We start from the raw sequence: 19358 nt of genomic DNA, 5'->3' as shown, positions 1-19358 counted from the left end.
GAAAAGAAACAGAAGAATTTTAAGTATCACTTGTAAAATCTCCATTTTATAACTATTTAGTTCCTTTTCTTCCTGTTTCTTCTTCCTAGCATACAAAAGCTACTGATGGAAATAAAACATAAAATTATATCCTTCTGCATGAAGCATTTCAAGCAACGTAGAGTTCAGAAACCCAAATTTCAGAAAATTCAGGACCCTTGCCAAAAAATTCAGAAACCTTTCCTCACTAGATCTACCAGACACAGGCTCTCGGGACCACAACTGGTAAGAAATGAGACTGGTGAAGTGATATATTGACACTCTCTTTTGCCTGAATCTCACCCCAGAAAACCAATAAAAGCACTTTCCATTTATATTGACAAATTATCTGCTCAGAAAACACAGACAGAATTGCTGCTCAGTCACATTGTCTATGTCGGTTATAGACTCATTCATATATTAAATTACCTAAAATAAGTTAGTTAATTTCTTCCTTATATCACATTTTGAAAGCTGATAAACTTTTCTAGATCTTCTATGAAGAAGATTTCTGTAACAGTGGACACTGAAATTACCTGGGAACCACCAACACGTGTGCCCTTCTCAACTGTTTTGATCCTGAAAGGAAAGTCAGTCTTTTCTGCCCTATTAAAAAGCTTCACATTGTTTCAAATTTGACTTCTAAGAGCCAAGATGTCTTTTTTTATTCTGGGTATCCTTACACACCCCAACATTAACTCATTCAAATGCCTGTTCACACCTGTACTATCTATGCATTACTGAATAAAGACACCAACAAACCTACAAAAACAGCCCTGCTACAATGGCTTCTGTGCAGCTTTTACATTTCTAATTATTCATGCCTACTTTAGAATTTGCTTAAATTCCCTTCTGGGCAAAGGTCCTTCAAATACAGTCAACACTTCTTTCTCACTAATTAATGGGAGCTAGTTTTTACTTCACTATTGTTTGAACATTAAATGTAGAAACGCATGTGAAATGAGATGCTGTATAAAGACAAAAGAATTCCTGCTCTTCTTCCTAGTGAACCAAACTTGTCTCATGTCAATTACAGCCCCCAAACAGGAATCCCAAAGTTAAAACAGCTCCAGAAATCATTCATCCGCGTTGTTATGCCACATGCAGAGCTTCATGTCAAAAACCTCATTCCTAGATCAAATGACATTTCTGAAGTACTTAATTGCTTTTTAAGATATTTTTTCATCTGTGCTCTCACAGAATCATTCATAACTTCCTCTCCTTTTCCCACTATTTACCTTGGGGGTAATAAAATTCTGGTTCACTTCATCCAAAAGGCTTATTTTTAGGAAGCAGATACTACAGTAGCCTGGATCAAATCTAGGTTCCATTTAAATTACTTCATCCTCTTGCATTCAGTTCATTGCCTGAAGTGGAGGCAGTCCATCTCTCCAAATGACTCTTCAAGTTGTTTGCTAATTTGACCATCACTAACCACTAAACCCAGTTTGTAACAAGCCGTCAACAGGTATCTGAAGACATCTGTGGCCTTCCCCTTTCTTTCCCCAAAACTGATAAAAGATGGAGTGTATTCACTTCCAGCCACCCCTCTTTTTCCCTTCTGTGCCTCTGACAGATGTTTCTACACAATATACTTTCTTTTCCCCTTTTACCACAGTCTCCACATGGACGGCTGTGTGCAAGACTCCGTGCTCTCTAATTATTCTCTCTTGAATGAAAGTCATTCAGCACATTAAAACCTACTGGGAAAACAGGCAGATATGAAAGCAGAGCCATGAGATACCATTATACCAAAAGGCATGAATAGGTCAACTGTTTCTCTTTTGATCTGTAAACAACTACAGAGGTCCTGGACAATGTGGCTTTGCTAGACAAAGTAGAGGGAACTAGGATGCTGATTTCCCATGTTTTCAGTGTCCTGAGACCTTTCCTCCTAACTGACCTCTCCCACAAAGGAAATCTCATGAAGATTTATTTACCACATAGCACTCATGCAAACAAAAAAAGTTACATAATGTCCAAGTCACATCATGAAAATCACTATACAAGTGTCATCAGGATATGAAAATTCATACACACAACATCCATCATACCATTAGAAGTTATACCCGTTTCCTTTTAAATTTAATACGGAATATATTAAGAAACAGCAGTTGTTAGCAGAAGTTTTCAGGTGCCAACAGACAGTTAACATCATCTGATAACATTATTCACTTGACATTAACAACAGAAAACACTTCCTTCTTAAAACCCAGCTCTTCTGGGAAACATGGTGCTACCTAGGAAACCTTAGAGCTGCCAGAGCAGGAGCTCCAGCCTCCAGAGTCCTGTAGAGTTAAGGCTAGCGCTTTTCTGAAACATTTAATTGCTGCAGTTTGTAGCAAGTTAAGCTGGAAAAACAAGGTAATGCCTGCTGCCCCTGGCTGGCTGGAGTTAATGTCCTTCACAGCAGCCCATACAGCACCAATGTTTGCATTTGTGACCAGGCAGTGCTGGGAACACCACTGCTTTAGCTGCTGCTCAGCACTGCTTGCATGGCCTTAAGACCTTCTCTGCTTCTCATGATGAACAGGCTGAAGGTGGGCAAGATCTGGGAAGGGGCAGAGCCAGGACAACTGACCAAAGGAATAATCTTGGACACAATAGCATGATGAGCAACAATGGGGGGTTTGACCTTTCCAACATAGCTGCTGCCCAGTGACTGCTTGGGCATCACTCTACCTGTGGGAGCTGCTCAGTGATTGTCTTTGCCTCACCTGGGTTGTATTGTTTATAATTGAGAATAAAAATAGATTCTGTACAGTCAAGTACCCTCAGAATCTCCATCTCTTAGGCTTAACCACCTATTTACAGAAAAACTATCTCTGAGAATGAAAGCTGCTACGCAGAACACCTTTAGGAAGTGCTGCAAGTACTTAAAATAAATTTTACTAATTAAAAAGGGAAGGGAACCACAGAAAAACCAGCAAGTTTAGTGCTTCTTCCCAATGGCACTGTAACTATAATTCTACTGCAGTGTTATGTAAATACAGGCAATAATGGTAAATGCCAATTTTTTTTGTGTGTGGGAAGAGGCTGCAGGCCAACAGAAATGCCTGTTACTCCTTCCCTACCTACTTTGCTTTTTTAGGGAAGAGGAAAAAGGTGCATAAAAGTGAATCGTTGCCTGTATTTTGGGCTTCTATATTCCTTTAAATTCAGAGTAGAACTACAACCCCTCCAGTCCTCCTTGTTTTCTAAGTATTTTCTACAGGATTTTTTCTAAATTATTCAGTCAGGAGACTAGACCAAATTATCTACTGAGGTCTCTTCCAACCTAAATTATTCTATTACTCCCTTTCAGATGAAATTTTTGTGTGCTGCTTTCCTACTCACAGCTGTTTTATTGCATGCTTATGAACTCATGCAAATGCTGACATTAATGGCAAAGCTGCCAGCCCCTTAACAAGAGCAGTGCAAACAACACCAGTGCTGCAAAAACTCTAACACTACAGAGTGAAAATAAAAACTAATATTCCCATTTGGGGAAAACAAATGCTAATTTGAGACAAACAGTACTCTGAAGCATAAGAAACAATATTAGGAGAGGAGGAAATTAAAGTGATTCCACAAAATTAGACATATATAGTACAAGAAAGAAATGGATATATACAATAGTTTGTGGTATATTACTATGAGAGCTACAAGCAATATAATTCAACTCCTGTACACAAATGACCTTGAAATACAGATGATAAGCACAACAGTATGAAAGAGGTAAAAAAAAATTTACTGAACCTTTATTAAATATAAAGGACTACTATGTTTCAGGTAAAGAAATAGTTAAATACAGAAAATCAGGCTGGACAAAAGTTTTCCACATTTTTGCAGAAGTATAATGGTTTTAGGAAAGTTGCCAATAGGAATGGATTTTTCAGGACCAAAATTGGAGCTAGATCTTTCTCCTCATCTCTGTAAGAGATTACTATCTGGTGATCACAAAACTCAGCTGGGATGTGAGATACACATGCTGAAACACTTTTAGCTTTGCCATGGTGGGCTGGATATTCTTTTAAAAAGGGATAGAGGAGGGTTTTGATCCCATTAGAAGCACCCAAAATCTCTATACTTTGAAGGACAGATAAAACATTTATTTCTCAGCTCAAAGAGTAAGACTTACTACACTTCTACGGAAAGGAGCCATTACTCACAACTCTTCCCTGGTGTCGAGCAAAAAAAGCAGATGGACACATAACACATGAAAAAATGCCCAGAGAGATATCCAAGCTTGAAGGAAACAGAATACAAACAAATTAAAGCAACAAGTCCCTTTGGTCCCATTTGAAAACACTGAACAGGAAACTGAAGTTGTTAGGTGAAACTATTCCAACTAGGAATGGAAATAGATTCTAAATATTAATAGGAGACAGAGAAAAAAAGATAAAAGTTATTTTAACATATTTAAGCATTATTAAGAAGGAAAAAAGACAACGTCACAAAACACTTGCTTTTAATTAGCATTTTTGTGAAGTTTGTCAAATTTCCAGAGAACGAAGTCACGTTTGAATCCTGTAAGTAATGTCATCTTCCCCTCCCCCTTGAAAACACCCAGATGTCTTCACTGTACTCCAGCTTTTCTCCACTGTTCTTTTTATTCTTCTTTCTTGGCTCCATGCTATTCTACACTGGATTTGCCAGCAGCTCAAGAGATTAGGTGCACTTCTCAGAGACTACTCATTCCAGAAAAAAAAATTTTTTTTCTTCTCTTTATTTATGCCAGGCATTTGAGTCAGTTAAATCATGAACTGCAAAAGATGAACCAATACAAAGCTATGACGTTTGGAGTTTATCCAGCAGAAGTAGTATTGTTTAACAATATTATCCCTAAGAAATGTTTTCATGCTGTCACAATTTTTATATGTCCCAGGCTCTGAGCAATAAAACCCAAACATAAGAATGCCAGGATTGGATGAAACCACTTGGCCTGGTACACTTTCACTGTCACTCAATAGATAAACTCTGTGGTTTCTGTTGAGAGTGCACATGCCCTTCCAGTGAGAGTCACCTCCAGATGGTTTTCATTTGTCTCCTCCTCCATCTGCTCTGTTGCTTCACTCTCCCAACTCCCAGAAAAAAAATCGCCCTCTCCCCACATCCTGTGAAGGCTTTTACCTTCAGAACCAGCCCAGAACCACCTTTACTGCAGGAACACAGAGACAGAAACACAAGGGAATAAGATCAATTCAATCAATATCTCCACAAAAAAAAAAATCCCTCCATCTGATTAATATTTTTTTACTCACCTCATCCACATCATTCATAGTTTTGCTTATCTGATATTCCCTTCCACGGACTTTTTCAAGCTTATCCATCCTAGTCTACCAGATTTCTCCTTACAACTCAGGTGTTCCATATCCCTATGACTGCCCTAATAGGGTTTTCCAGTTCTAGCAAAACTTTGCTAGAGGGACACCAGAAGGCACCTCAGCAGACTAACAAAGATTATCAAAGACTATGGGTACTACTTCTGTATAGGTATGCAAAGAAACATCCTTCACTCCCTCTCCTGCCACCTCCCCAATCCTTTTGAAGCCTCAGGCTAAAATCAGAGGAGCAGGGCAGCATGTCTGCTACCTACAAAAGCAGAGAATACACCAGAAACCCAGCTGCTAGCATCACCTCCCAAATCCCTCTGGGAAATGTGAGGAAAAATATTTATATCAAGTAAAGATGGCAAAGCTTATATACAATACATATAGCAGATAAAGACAGAATTAAATGCACAAGTAAAGACCCAGCCTGCCTAACATGGATACCTGTAGTTTGAATATCATGTTAGAGACAGCAATGATTTATTCTGTACTTGCATTCATTTTTAAATAAAACTGATTGGAAAAGGTTTAGAATACCAAATTTTCACTTATATTTGAACACAGATTGTTAGGTGTTTCTAACTCATTACTTTTAAAGATTGAAAGCCAATGAATAATTTCTGGTGTCCTTCACTACTTCTCAAACATTCACTTTGTTAGAATCAGCCATTTCTAAAATATTATATGTAGTCAAGACTTATGCAGAGTAAGTTAGAAAACTCATTTTCTGAGAAGAATCCTAAAGAAGAGTTTATCTGTTCATAATAAACTGTAAAATAACAAGATTTAGGAGGAGAGAAGCAAAGTTATGTGGGAAGGTACCTATACAGAAATCAAAGCTTCACTTAAATAGTATAAAAGAAATAGTGAATCAGGCTGAACCCACATTACAGAGACACATTTTAAGGAAAGAAACCTGAGAGTCTACCTTGTATGCCTGCTGCAGCTGCAAGGGACAAAACCATTTATGACATGATTCATACATTGTCATGTGAATCACTTCTACACCTATTGTCAACAATCAATCAGAGCTGCTAACATTTACCTGAGCAATAATCATTGTTTTCAACAAGAAAATTACTAGCTTGTGCTTGTTTTTCTTATTATTATTCTACAAATCAAAGCTTTGATTCTACAAGTACTCAAATTTTTGACATGTTCCTGTATTTTCCTGGAAGCCAGTGAGAACCAGTGAGGCTCCTGGTGCACAAGCAGAGTGCATTTTCTGCTTTGCAAAACAAAGAATTTAGGAATAAAATACTAAAGTCTACTTCACTTACCACTAACATGAATCCACCAAGAAATAAACAGTGACCTGTTTCTTTAAAGGTACTTGAACTGCTGACCCCATTCCAGGTTCACCTGGTATACATTTCTGAAATTTATTTTTTTATCCAATTCAAGAGAGGTAGAAATCTATTTGAAAAGGGAGAAAAATAACAGACAAGGAGGAATTTAAAGACCAATAACAGAAAAGGTAGGGAATGATGAATCTGAGGGCTCTAATTCTGAGGCCCCACCTAGATCATCTTCAGTAATTAAGAAAAATAAATAAATCAAAAATCAGGTTTTGTTTTCAAATCAGTCCAGAGCAGACAATAGCTTTACAGCTCACACTAATTCTAGTGAGAGCTTTATGATATTTTTTGTGGCACAGCACACAGCTCATTAATTAGAAATGCCAAAATGCACCTCAACTGGAGTTTTCTTTCGGATGTTATAATTTATCTTGGATGTTAACTTAAGCCATTAAGACAAAAAACAATAATATTCTCTTTCAATCGCCACAATTCACTAACTCACAGATGATTTTTCATGATGTGTTTTGGGATTAATTTTTTAGTATTTTACACAGCAATTAGCTGGTTTGGGAACAAACTCTCTCCAGGGGCTCATTAATTAATTGCAGAGATGTTGTTTATTAATGACTATTTTTCTTTTCCAAAATTCTACAGCAAGAGTGAACACAACTTAGTCCCTTCTCTTAAAAACATAAATTAATAATAATTCTGGTTTACTGCACAATTAATTATTGCCCAGTTTTAAAGCATCTCCGAGTTTGATAAAGCCTAAGGGTGCCATTTTTTAGCATAATGAGTACTATCTTTTGAACTCTTTTATTGAAGAAGTGTGGTGCTCAGGACAGAGCTTCATGAACCAGTTTTCAAGTTGCACTGTATCCTGCTATTACAAAATAGCAGCTACTCCACAGTAGGAGTATATAAGGGGCAATACCACACAAATGCAAGCTAATATAGGCAGTTTACCCCTTAAAAGCTATACTTTAAAAAAAAGGGGGTGTGGGGGAAGGGGTAAAAGACGTGATTGTGTGCCAATCTTGGGCAGAAAACAGAAATAAAGATATGCCACACTTTCGGACAGAGGTCATTCCGCTGTGCTTGGTTGATGTTGACAGCAGCTTTATACATAAGCAAAAAAAGTTTTAAGAACAACACAGCCTTTCCAAATTAAGAATACAGCTCTACTAACATCAAAAACTCAGAGGCTCTTTCAAAAAAATTACGGGTTTGACCTTGAATTGTTAAATCCAGAACTACAGCCCAGAGTCCTGTTGACAGCCGGTAAAGATTAAATTCATAATTTTGGTTACAGTCTGGTTCCCCAGCTATTTTTTCCACATTACCTTACTTAATACTAACTCCAGCTCCAAAACTGGAACCACCTCAGGAACAAGCATATAAGCAGAGCAATTCACAGTAAGAAGCATTTAAAGGCCACAGTTTGATCAAGAATCAAGAGGTTTCAATCAGCCTGGACTTGCTCCACACATCTCCACATAATATATATTGTTGAGAAAGGTTGAAATACATATCTAGAATAACTAAATGAGAAAACCAAGGAAAAATAAGGCACAGTGGATAGTAAGCATGACAGGATATTGCCCCTTTCCCTAAGTGAAGAACCACATATTAAAATCAGTATCTCTACTCCCATCCTATGGCCTAAAAACATTACTAAACAACACACAATAAAGAAGAAAATTCCTCACTTTTCTCTAACACTGTCCCTACCCAACTTCACTAGTGTTCTTTAAAAAGGGAAAAATCAAAACACAGTGCCCCATTCCCTTCATTTAACAAAGCTTACTTTGTCTCTCATGTTTGTGGCCACAAAAGTTTCCTCCTTACAGGTAAATCAATCAGGAGCCTAAAATGTCTGCAAAAGTTTGCACCAAAGGAATAATTCCATGAAAAAGAGCTTTACTTCTGTTGGGAGCATGTATTGTTTTTTCAGAGGTGCATAAATACTGGTGGTTTCCATCTACAGCTTACTCCCTCAGAGCCTCTTTCTTTTGAAATTTACTCTTGGCTTATACTATTACTGACAGAAAACAAGTGCAAATTGTATGGTCCTGTGGTAAAACAGTGAGGTTGTGACTCATGAAGTTCAGCCTAACTTCTGCCTAATTTGATTATCTACATTTGTTATTTTGAAGAAGGCTAAGAAGCAAGCTTAGAGCATAATTAATATATTCCCACTGAGTATTTCCAAGTTGTTCTATGTTCTTTGGCAAAAGAAAAGAAGGATTGCATTTTTTCACAAGAGACAAAAACTGAGCACAGAAGACAGCCATGGCATTCTTCCAACCTTTAACAATAAAATAAACCACATTCACATAGGTTTTCAAGATAAAGACCCAGTCACAGTAGAACATCTCCTCCAAAGTCTTGCACTGAACACAACTGCCTCTTGAAATCATTTCTTGGGTTCCCCTCCTCATCAGAAAGTGCCAAATACACTTATAAGTTCTGCTAGTTTCACATAGGGTTCCTCTCTGAGCTTAACTAATGACACCTAAATGAAGCATCATTCAACTGTAAGAATCTATGTAATTTCTATTCCTGGAAGAATGAAATCATTACTGCTGGCAATAAAGCTACTAGAGCACCTCAATTAGAACTTTGTCAAAATTAATGCAAAAGACAGAACTTTCAGAAAAAAAGAATGCCATGTTCCCTGCGAAGTTTAAATATGCTAGAACTTTTTTTCATAGCAGTAACTGAAATTCTTAACTTTTGAAATAGCATTTTGTGGAATATCATCACTTTGTTAAAGCTCATCCTTTGAACCCATTTGTCTTAATATGCATAAAAAAAGCATGACTAACAACTCTCTCCACACCACTGAGAGGACCCCTGTTCTGAAAATACAAAAAAATACATAGTCTAACTCATAACTGTTCAGTTACTGCAAATTGCTTTCAAAGATAAAAATACAATTTTCTTACTGATTTGAACATAAAAGGTCTTAAAATGCTACAGCATGCCTTTTTGAAGGGCAAGCAAATTAGGCATATCCCTTCATCTTCTCTGACCTTCTGTCATGATTTGATGATGGCCAGACACATTGCATTTAACTGAGCTATACCACACTAATAATTAGCTAACTAAAAAAACTCAAGGATTTCTCCAGATGTTGTCCTCTAGTTTCTGGAATTCTGAGCATCTCCAAGGTCAGCTGGAGATGCCTGCAATGAACATCCTGTTTCTATCTGGTTTTTCTCTGTGAGTGAGGAGCCAAGATAAATCATAGCTTTTTTTTATTAACAAAAACTTCTTTCCCTTCTACACAGCAAACCTGCAGTCATGAGAGACTTCCTGTATCTAAACAAGCCAAGGCATGGTAAGAATAATAATTAACCCGACAAATGGAATCAGAGAAAATTCCTCACATGGAGAAGCTAAAAACTTTTTCTGAGCAAGCATAGATTACTATTTTAACCATAAAACTGCATCAGTAATTGGCATCAGCAAAACCAAGAAGGCTGCAGATATTTTAATGTCTTGCTGTTTAGAAAGCAATAAATAAATGAAAGCCAGCAAACCACACTTTCCATCATTTATGCCAGTGTTCTACAGCCCCAGCAGCTCCAGCCAGTCCACAGGCTCTCCCTTCTCTCCCTGCCCACCCTACTTGGGATATGAGGTCCCACCCCAGCTGCACTCCTATGGCCCCTGCACCTGTCTTGACATCTGGCAAGGATTTCAGTAGCATTTTTGTCACTAGGGACAAAGAAATAATATCAGCTTAAGGACAAGACCAACAGAGGAAATGGTGAACCAATCAATTGTGGTGAATTTATGAGCTCACCATAAATATATATGGTGAATATAGATAATTACACCAAACCAGGGGACAAAAAAAAAAAAAAAAAAAAAAAAAAAAAAAAAAAAAAAAAAAGTAAATCAGAGAACTGTATCTGTGCCTATATCTTCACTGACAGCTACTGACAACATATTTGGACTACGATGCAATTTTTGTCACCGTAGTGGAGAAACTGAAATAACTAAAATGAAACCAGAAAATGCTGTAAGAGGACAAGTAATTTTAAAAGATACAGAAGAGGCAAAACAAACCAGTCCCATGGGGGACAAGGGGAATGTGCATGGTTAGTTTCCAAACAAACTTAATATAAGAGGACTTCTCAAAAATAACATGTGAAAATCTTGTTTCTCTGTCAGAAAGCAACCATCATGGTATGGTTAATGAAGAGATGGAGATAAGAACAAGGGGGCACTGATTAAAGTCTACATGATTTTCAATATGGTCTCTTCCTAACTTCTTTCTGTAACTGCCTAGCAATACAGTGAGGAATAATGCTTCAGATGAGAGGGTATTAACTTAAGAAAAATATTATAAACCACAATATGCATCCTTGCCTCTGCACTACTTCTTGCAATATACTTGGAATTTCAAAGCTGAAGGGCACATCTTACCTAACTAATCACAGCAAGTGATCCCAAACAAATTCCTTCAGAGGGCTGAATTTTCAAGATGGAAGTCAGAAAACAAGTTCATGAACAGCATGAAACCAGCTTCAGGTACAGTTTCAGGATCACCATGGCCACAGTCCATGGCTGAATTTGAATGTGCAGTTTCAGTGGAGGAAAAGGAAAACAAAGATCCATCAACACAAAACAGTGCTGCCTGTGATTGTGTACAAGTAATGCACTGGTAACAAGAAATTTGTTCTACTCTCACTAAAAGAAACAGGAAGCCTTCTCAAACATATGTGTGTGGAATAATAGCTTTTTGTATATGCAAGCTAATGGACTAAGAAATTCACATACAAAGAAAAAAATTGCTGAGCACATGGCAGCAGGAAAAATGCTGTAAGCCACTGCTTCCCCTGGGCCAGCACAGCAGTGAATAGCTTCTGATGCTAGTAATGTTGCTTTTATTTCTCAGCACTGAAAAAGGTGACCACCTGGCTCCTATTGAGAAACTTAATTCAAGTAAAGTAACTACCTGAGGAGAGCCCAAACCCAAATAACTCCAGCTGTTACTTGGAATTGGTGATAATGCAGTATGGGATCCCTCAGTGGCCTCATCTCCATCTTTTATGATTAAGTTTTCAGCAGCGTTCAGTCTTACTAAATTACTGCATATATTTCACATTTAAATAACCTGTAATACTCAAGTTTGAAATTTCAAACTTGACAAGGAGAATTGCTATATCTGTAAAAAACAAAAGAAGTGCTGGCAGGACAGTGATTCAACTGGCATCAAAGTAGAAGGCTTTGGTGGAAGAGAAAAAGGTTAAACAAATTCCAGAATATATGCAGAAAGAAGTGTAAGGCAATGACAGTTTCTTCAGGCTTTAATACCTTCAAAATGACAGTTTGTGCACAAAAAATCCATTTTGTTTAAATAAGCTACTCATTGCCTGCAAGCTCCTTTTCTTACTCCTTCCAAATAGGAAGAAAGAGGTGTCAATTTACTCAGAACATTGATTACTGTGGATGGTATCCTACAAATATATGGCTGTCAGTGATACTGTGATACAGAGCAGATGAAGCATCATGCATGCAGAATTTGTCAGGAAAGGTAAAAAGACATAAATAATTGTCATTTAGAACCTATCACAAGAAGAAGATTTAAATAAAGTTTCGTGAAAGTTAGTAGTGTGGCTTTGAAGGAGGAAATTAAAAAAAAAAAAAAAAAAAGCAATAAAGTCCAAGTACAAAGAAAATGGAAGAGACAGACCTATCTAAGAAGTCACACAATTATTTCTTGTCTTGCAACAGAGACATTGCCCAGAAACACCAAGAACAAGAAGCTACTGATTCCATACTTAATGTACTGACTTTTGTTATTCTATTTAATCTACCAATAACTTACTATATCCCATATATCCCAAGAAAATGAACACAGGATTTACATGTAGCTATACTTGTCAACAGAAACATCCCACACAAAAATAGCCATGCACAAGTGAGAGAACGAGGCCTTGAAATTCATCCTCATTTTGCATTACTTCTCCAATAGCTAAAAGACTTGCCTGCAGATTAAAACAGAGCTTTATATGTCAGCATTATGGCCAGATTTAAGACTGGTCCTTTGTTCCATGCATTTCCAAAGAAAAATTTTGCAAAGAACACACACATATTAACTAGTACCATGAACCATTCTTCCATCCAGTTTCTACAGGACAAGAGGAGGCAAAAAGCAGGATTAAACAGTTTGGCAGTTGACTTAGCCATTTTCCTCAGTCCATGAAAATAAAACACACTTTCTGAAAGGTAAGTTGTTGCCCTGCCACCAAACACACAAGGCAGAAGAACCCAAAACTGAACAGGTCCATGTCTTGGACAAAAAGTCAAACCACTGCCACTCAACTCATTTAAGGAATGCTCTGAGATTAAAACTCTTCCCCAACCACAACAGAAGGGTTTTGGTCTGCTAAAACTCAATTTTTCCCCCAGCATTAAGAACAATTCCTGTTCTGAATGAGTAAAAAATCACTGCCAAGTAAATCTCAAAGCCTCCCACAGAATCTTGTATTTTTGTTCCAAAGCCTTGAAACAGGACACAAGAGAGCAGCCCTCCCACATTAAGTTATTCTTGGTGGCTTTCCTGCCACTTCTCAATTACCTGCTAGCTTGCACTGTGGTCACCTAGACCTGCTTCTAAAGTGTCTCACATCTTGCAGACCCCAGCTTTCTGACATGCAACACAGCACATGGAAGTGGCAGAAATTCCACTTCACCATAGCAAAATTCTTTGCAAAATTAAGCAAGGCAGTCCAAGCATTGGATTTTTTTTTAGGACACTGGAAGTTTGAAACCTGATTTTTAGAGACTGATGAAAAGCACATCTGCCCCACAGTTGATCTAATAAGAAGCTGCCATGCTCTGGCAGAATGGCAGCATTTGCTCTCTCCGAACCATGCTTTGTTCTAAGACCCACCTGAAGCACATTTCCTAATAAGATTTCCTCATCTAGAGGAAACAGTAATTCCCTTTAAGCAGCTGAGAATGGCTTTACAATGCCCAAAGTGCCAGCATTATTCTGCTACAAGTGCACATGCACTAACTGGCATCATGAAACAACATCAACTCTACCCATCTTCCAGTGGCAGTCTGGAAGAAACTGTATCCAACACACATAGACCCCATGAATCTGACAACTGCATAAATGAAGATGGTTTTCCTGCAGGAGGCACCAGATTACATTACCGAGCTGTTATCTGCCACCCCAAAAAATTTGCCTGTGTCATGTCTCAAGTAGCAGGTTCCAATTCTGTCCAGCTTCCAATTCTGAGTTGCTGTCTTCATCCTGGGATTATGTTTCCTCTCATTTGCTTTGTGACATACATTTGAACAGACCCATTTCTCAAGACTCTTGAACCACCTTTGTATACATTTGGCAAAGTAGCTTAAACCACCCGATGAACATTTTCTGACACAGTTCCCCAGTATTATTTAGAAACTGCTTTAACATCTACACTCCTGTGTTTGTTTTCCAAGTTCAGTTGCAGCAGGGTTTATTTTTCTAGCATTCCTTACTAGCATATCTTTTCCCATCAGCCTTTGGTCACATGTCACACCTGATAACCACACACTGCCTGACTGTGCCAGCAATAAGCAGATGAGAATTGCATCAAAGTCATCATACACCCTTAAGTCACACCCAAGTTCACTGGAAACACTCACACCCCAAAGGTATCCAGGCCATTTATAAACATTACCCATAACCACTTCTCTGGAAGTTCTCCATCACAACACACCACATCACAACATAGAGCAGCTTAGTTGTCATCAGCCCCCTGCTTCCTAAATAAAGCATCAAGAAGCAGAAAGCTCAGCTATGTTTTGTAATGGTTTTACTGAATCCAAATCAATAAGAATTACTGCACCCAAGAAGGGACAAAGAGGATTCCAATCCCCTCTGCAACACAGGCTCTTCCATAGGACTGTCACACACCAACTCCACTCTTTTAAGTCTCCCAGGAGTGAAATAGCATTCATTCCAAGATCCTACAAAAAATAACACTGAGCCTCAAGAGGTCTGAATTTCTCCCTCCTCCATATCCCACAGTCCAGATCCTCTCTGGTAGGAAAAAAAAGTATGGATACAGTTCCATAACTATACTTCCTACATACACTTCTCTCTCAAGCAGATTACTACTAAAAAAACTCATTCTTTACAGAGTTCTGCTTTTTTTCCAAACTAAACCCGCTCTTTCACTCTTCAAATTCAAAATATTATCTACCCAAGACCTCCTGATAAGAGAAGGGTCTTTCAACCAAGACATTTTCCATGGCAACACCCTACAGAGGGTGTAGCCTTTTTGTTTGGGGTTTGGACTTTTTTTTCAGACAGAGAGAGAGACTGTGAAAGCAAGAACACTACAGAATCAAGAAGTAATTTGGCAAAACTCCCTTTCACACACTCCCACTTCAAACACACAGTTGTTCCACGAGTAAAAATAAGTGAAATTTGGATTCCTCAGAGCTGAAAACTCTAAACATAGCAAGGTTTGCTTGCTATACTAGATGGGTATTAGGGATTTTGCTGAGGTCGAGAATATTCATAACACTTCTAATCAATTTTCTTCTATATTCACAAGAAACTGCATTCCAGCTTTTCCATCAGAGGAGATTCTCATCTCTATCCTTCAGCCAATGTAGATGCTTTTTCACCAAGAATCCAGGCATCTAGTGTTGGCCAGCTTCAAAGTTACTGGGTGGAGTCAGAAAGTATTACACACTGAACACACAATCACAATATCCTAATTCCCTATGGAAGGTGGCCTAAAAGAAAGATGCTCCTTATTACTGGACAAAATTAACACTAAAATATAGCTCAGCACATACAAAGCAATAGTCACAGCAATTCATATTGATTTCAAGACTTTAAATTATTTTTATTTTATTTCATTATGACACCAGTACTAATTTATCTACCGTGCATATACATGACTGAAGGTCTTAAATAATGATTTAAGTGCTTAGAGAAACCAGTGTCTCCCACTCAAACAAAATAACTTTGAAGACAGGCAGGAACAGCCTCCACACACAACCTACCCCCCCATCAATTTATGGTATTTTGTTAAAGAAAAAACAACCCACAAACCATTGAAAATACTGAGACTTTTCACAGTGATTTCAGTAGGTATTGGAGCCATCCCATGTTTCATTTCCTACAATGTGACCAGTAAACATTGGTATGACAAAAAGGAGAAGGCTAAAATTTAAAAAAAAAAAAAGCACATCATTACCTTGCTGCTTTGAATGAATGATTACACAGAAAGTGATCTGTGTCCTACTACTTTGTTCACCTGAGTTTCTGGAAAATGTCATCTCAGGAAGGCAAACAGTGATTTTAAATTGATTAATTCAAGTGTTCTCATGGACTGAAGTAAAGGCCAGTAGCATCCACAGAAAGGATTTTTTTCATTCAAAATTTAGTCAAAGGAAAGCAACAGCAGGTACAAAATAATGACAAAGTCTACACTGCTCCTTCATGCTATCGTGCTCTGAGCTTATGGCCAGGACTAAATCCACCACACAGATACCTGAAACACTTCTAAACCAGTTGAAAGTATTTTCTGACATGCAACATATTCACAGGCTTTGCTGTTCATGTCCTTGCTTTGCTTTTAGTCCTGATTTACTAGAGGACTGATTTTGTAACCCATAGAAAGCAATTGTGTGATACATTTGCCTATCATGTTTGTTAATTTCATTTTTAGTCATTTCTCTTTAAAAAAAATATAACCTCCTGCAGTGTTGTGTATCTCTGAGCTACCATGTGCCAAGTGTAAATTTGGTAGAGTAACGTCCACTGAACAGCTCAATTTTTCCCCCTCAGTTCCTGAAGGACAAACACGACAGCTCCTGATGTAGCACCTACAACATGGAGAATCTGAAAACTGATTGGGCTGCAAACCCCAAATTTGTGGCTTTAGAGAGCTCCCCCTGCTCTTCATTCCACCTTCTCTCTTCCTTCAGGGATTTCAGGTCCTTGCTGGCCAGCTTCTGCTTCAAAGGCTAAAACGCACCAATCCTCCTTCTCTTATCAAGGTATCAGGAGCACAGAATCCTGACAATTTTCATTGCTACTTGTTCCATCCCCACTTCACAGGCCAGGCTCCCTCCAGGAAGAGGGAGACACAGCATCTTGCAGCACCATGAAACAGAAAGAGTATCTTTTATTAGCTGTACAAGAAGAAGATGCTGCTTGCTAAGTGCAATTTATGTTTCAATATTTTACTATATCGCTTTTCATATCAGGACACCTACAAAGTTGAAATAAAACAAATACTGAAAACAGTATTTAGACAGCTACCTTCCATCTCTTCTTCTCATCTGATATTCCCACTTATTGTCACTGTAACTGTCTTCATAACTGCATCCACATATCCTTTCATATCACAGTATGGTCTCAGTCATCTTTCTCAGGATAGGCTTCTGAGACCAACAAATGTGCACAGTCCTCTGCTCACAGATATTCTCTCCCTTAGAAGTAGCTGTCATTACCTTCAGCTACACCATTGCCACTAAAGACTGCCTTATCTTCTGATTTGAAGGATGTTTGAAAAGCAAGGCATTAAGTGATAACACGGTCCAGTCCATTCTCCAGTCCACAAAGATAATTGCCAGGAACTGTTGTGCTGAGTTTGAAGAGATAACCAGGACAACATAAAATCTTAGCACACTTTTCTTTCTTCTAAGAAATGTCAGCTAAACCCAAGGAACCTATTGATGCTAATGTCACAACAAGCTCTTCCCTGTTTACAGGAGATGGAAGAAAATTATTTTGTGTACTCTTCTCACTAGCTTTCTCTTGCCATCTCTGCAGTAACTCACATCAACAACCAGATTCCATTAAAAACATATTTGAAGGATTTTTTTTTTCCCAAGCCCCTTTAATTTAAGTAAAAACTTGCTCAGGTTGTCTCCTTTTCAAACAAAATGGCAGAATTAAAGAAAATACATACAGCCAGTAGATAAACAATCCTGGAGATGGGGAAAGGACAGGAAAAATGCCATGTTCATAAGACAGCATTTTTTTAAAGAGCTTTTCAAATTCTTTATCAAATTGAATACCAGGTATTTACTGGATAGATTATAGCACAGGTACATCACTACAGCCTCCAGAAGAAAGTACTGGACAAAAACAGAGCAGATTTTATAAACTAAGGATTTAGAGGCTACCAACCATACATCTGCACAGCTGTAACTTTTAGTGACGTATCAAGTTCTACCAGTGTTGTAAGAGAAATACAATAGTCTGTACCACTGCATGACCTGACAGGAGCTCCTGAAAACTGACCCTGACCCCAGGACCTTCATTCCAGACCTGAGAGGGGTCCAGCCTAGTTACAGCACTCTACAACACACACCAGAAAAGCAAAAACATTTCTATAGCTGTTACAGAATCTGAGTAGAGGGATGTAAAATTCAGTTCAATCTGTCTACATAGAGATGAAGTCTGATTTGACCCAGTATCAAATATATTATGTCATCATTTATTTATTCTAGAATCTGGCATTACACAGCAGTTATCTCACTGTAATCAGCCAAGAATTTAAGCTTTCACCAAGCAATGAAGAAGAAAACACAGAAATGCCAGAAGTGTTAATATCAACACATGAAAACATTACCATTTGTTTCCAGCTCTGGTGGCAGAGGGAAGTACAAGGCAAGCACTGACTACAGCACCATCCATCACACCAAGAGCTACACCTCTTCCTGCTGAACGTGTGCTGCAGGACAACTCACACCAACCTGGAACTCTCACAGCCAACCATAGGTAAAGGAAAGCACAAATCATGAACAGCATATTTTAAAGGTTAACACATATGATACTGAAGACAGGCCAGAAACCCAAACTTGAAAACACTTCATTTACTTCTTTAGAAGAATTAAAGTAAGACAAACCACTGCGTTGCATTGCATTGTATTACCATTACAGATAGCTCCTGGTTTTGTGGAGGTCAGGTTTTCATTTCATATAAGCATCTATCTCAGTTGACATATTCAGCAAGAAGCCAATGCAGCAGCACTTTATTTAAAGTGTTCCCTCAAGAGTGATGTTTTTTCACTGTCTCTTACAATACAGGCCTACAATTACAAGAATTACCTATAAAGTATTTTCTCTGTATGCAACATTTCTCTGTACAGAACATTTTTAAATTACCACTTTCCATATAACATCCAGTTCTATTATACTGCAAAAATACCTCAAGCATTCCACTCAGACATTTCGACCAACTAATTCACCTGGTAGTTATTTGGAAAATAAAAATGTGCTCAAGCAATATGAATGTATTAACATGCATGTCATAACACTACTAGCTATAGGTCTCTTTTAGCACTAGTGAGAAATACTAAGCCATACCTGGACTATGTAAGGTACAAAGATGTTTAACCTACCTCATCAAAGCTGCTATCTTCTTTCTTCAAGGCTTTAAAATAAAAGGGGAAAAAAAAAATAGTTATCTGTACTGCATTTCAATAAGCACAAAGTAACACCAGAAAAGACAAAAGAGAGCCACATTTTCCTGTTCTAATAGGAGAAAACAGGCTGGAATGAATAACAATTCTATACTCAAAATCTGAATCTGTAAATGAAATGTAGGACTGCACAGCATGTTTCCAAGAAAGTATATTTACATATATATGAAAAACATAATTCTCTCAGGTTAAAGAAAATATGAGTTCACAATGTTTTTTTGAAATTTTGATTCCCAGTAAGCACGAAAACACTTTATGGAGA

At 37.9% G+C, this 19358-nt stretch overlaps 1 protein-coding gene across 1 annotated transcript in view; it reads right to left on the bottom strand.

Moving 5' to 3' along the window:
* The window catches only part of CDK14 (cyclin dependent kinase 14), a 306222-nt gene that overhangs the window by 280731 nt on the left and 6133 nt on the right, over positions 1-19358 (bottom strand). The window contains exon 2 of the mRNA XM_071735199.1: positions 19016-19047. Coding sequence (XP_071591300.1) covers positions 19016-19047 — 32 coding nt within the window. The remainder of the gene's footprint in view (positions 1-19015; positions 19048-19358) is intronic.

Source organism: Heliangelus exortis, chromosome 2, assembly GCF_036169615.1.
Source record: "Heliangelus exortis chromosome 2, bHelExo1.hap1, whole genome shotgun sequence".
NCBI classification, from domain to species: Eukaryota; Metazoa; Chordata; class Aves; order Apodiformes; family Trochilidae; genus Heliangelus; species Heliangelus exortis.
This window is presented reverse-complemented; position numbering and strand designations above follow the sequence as displayed.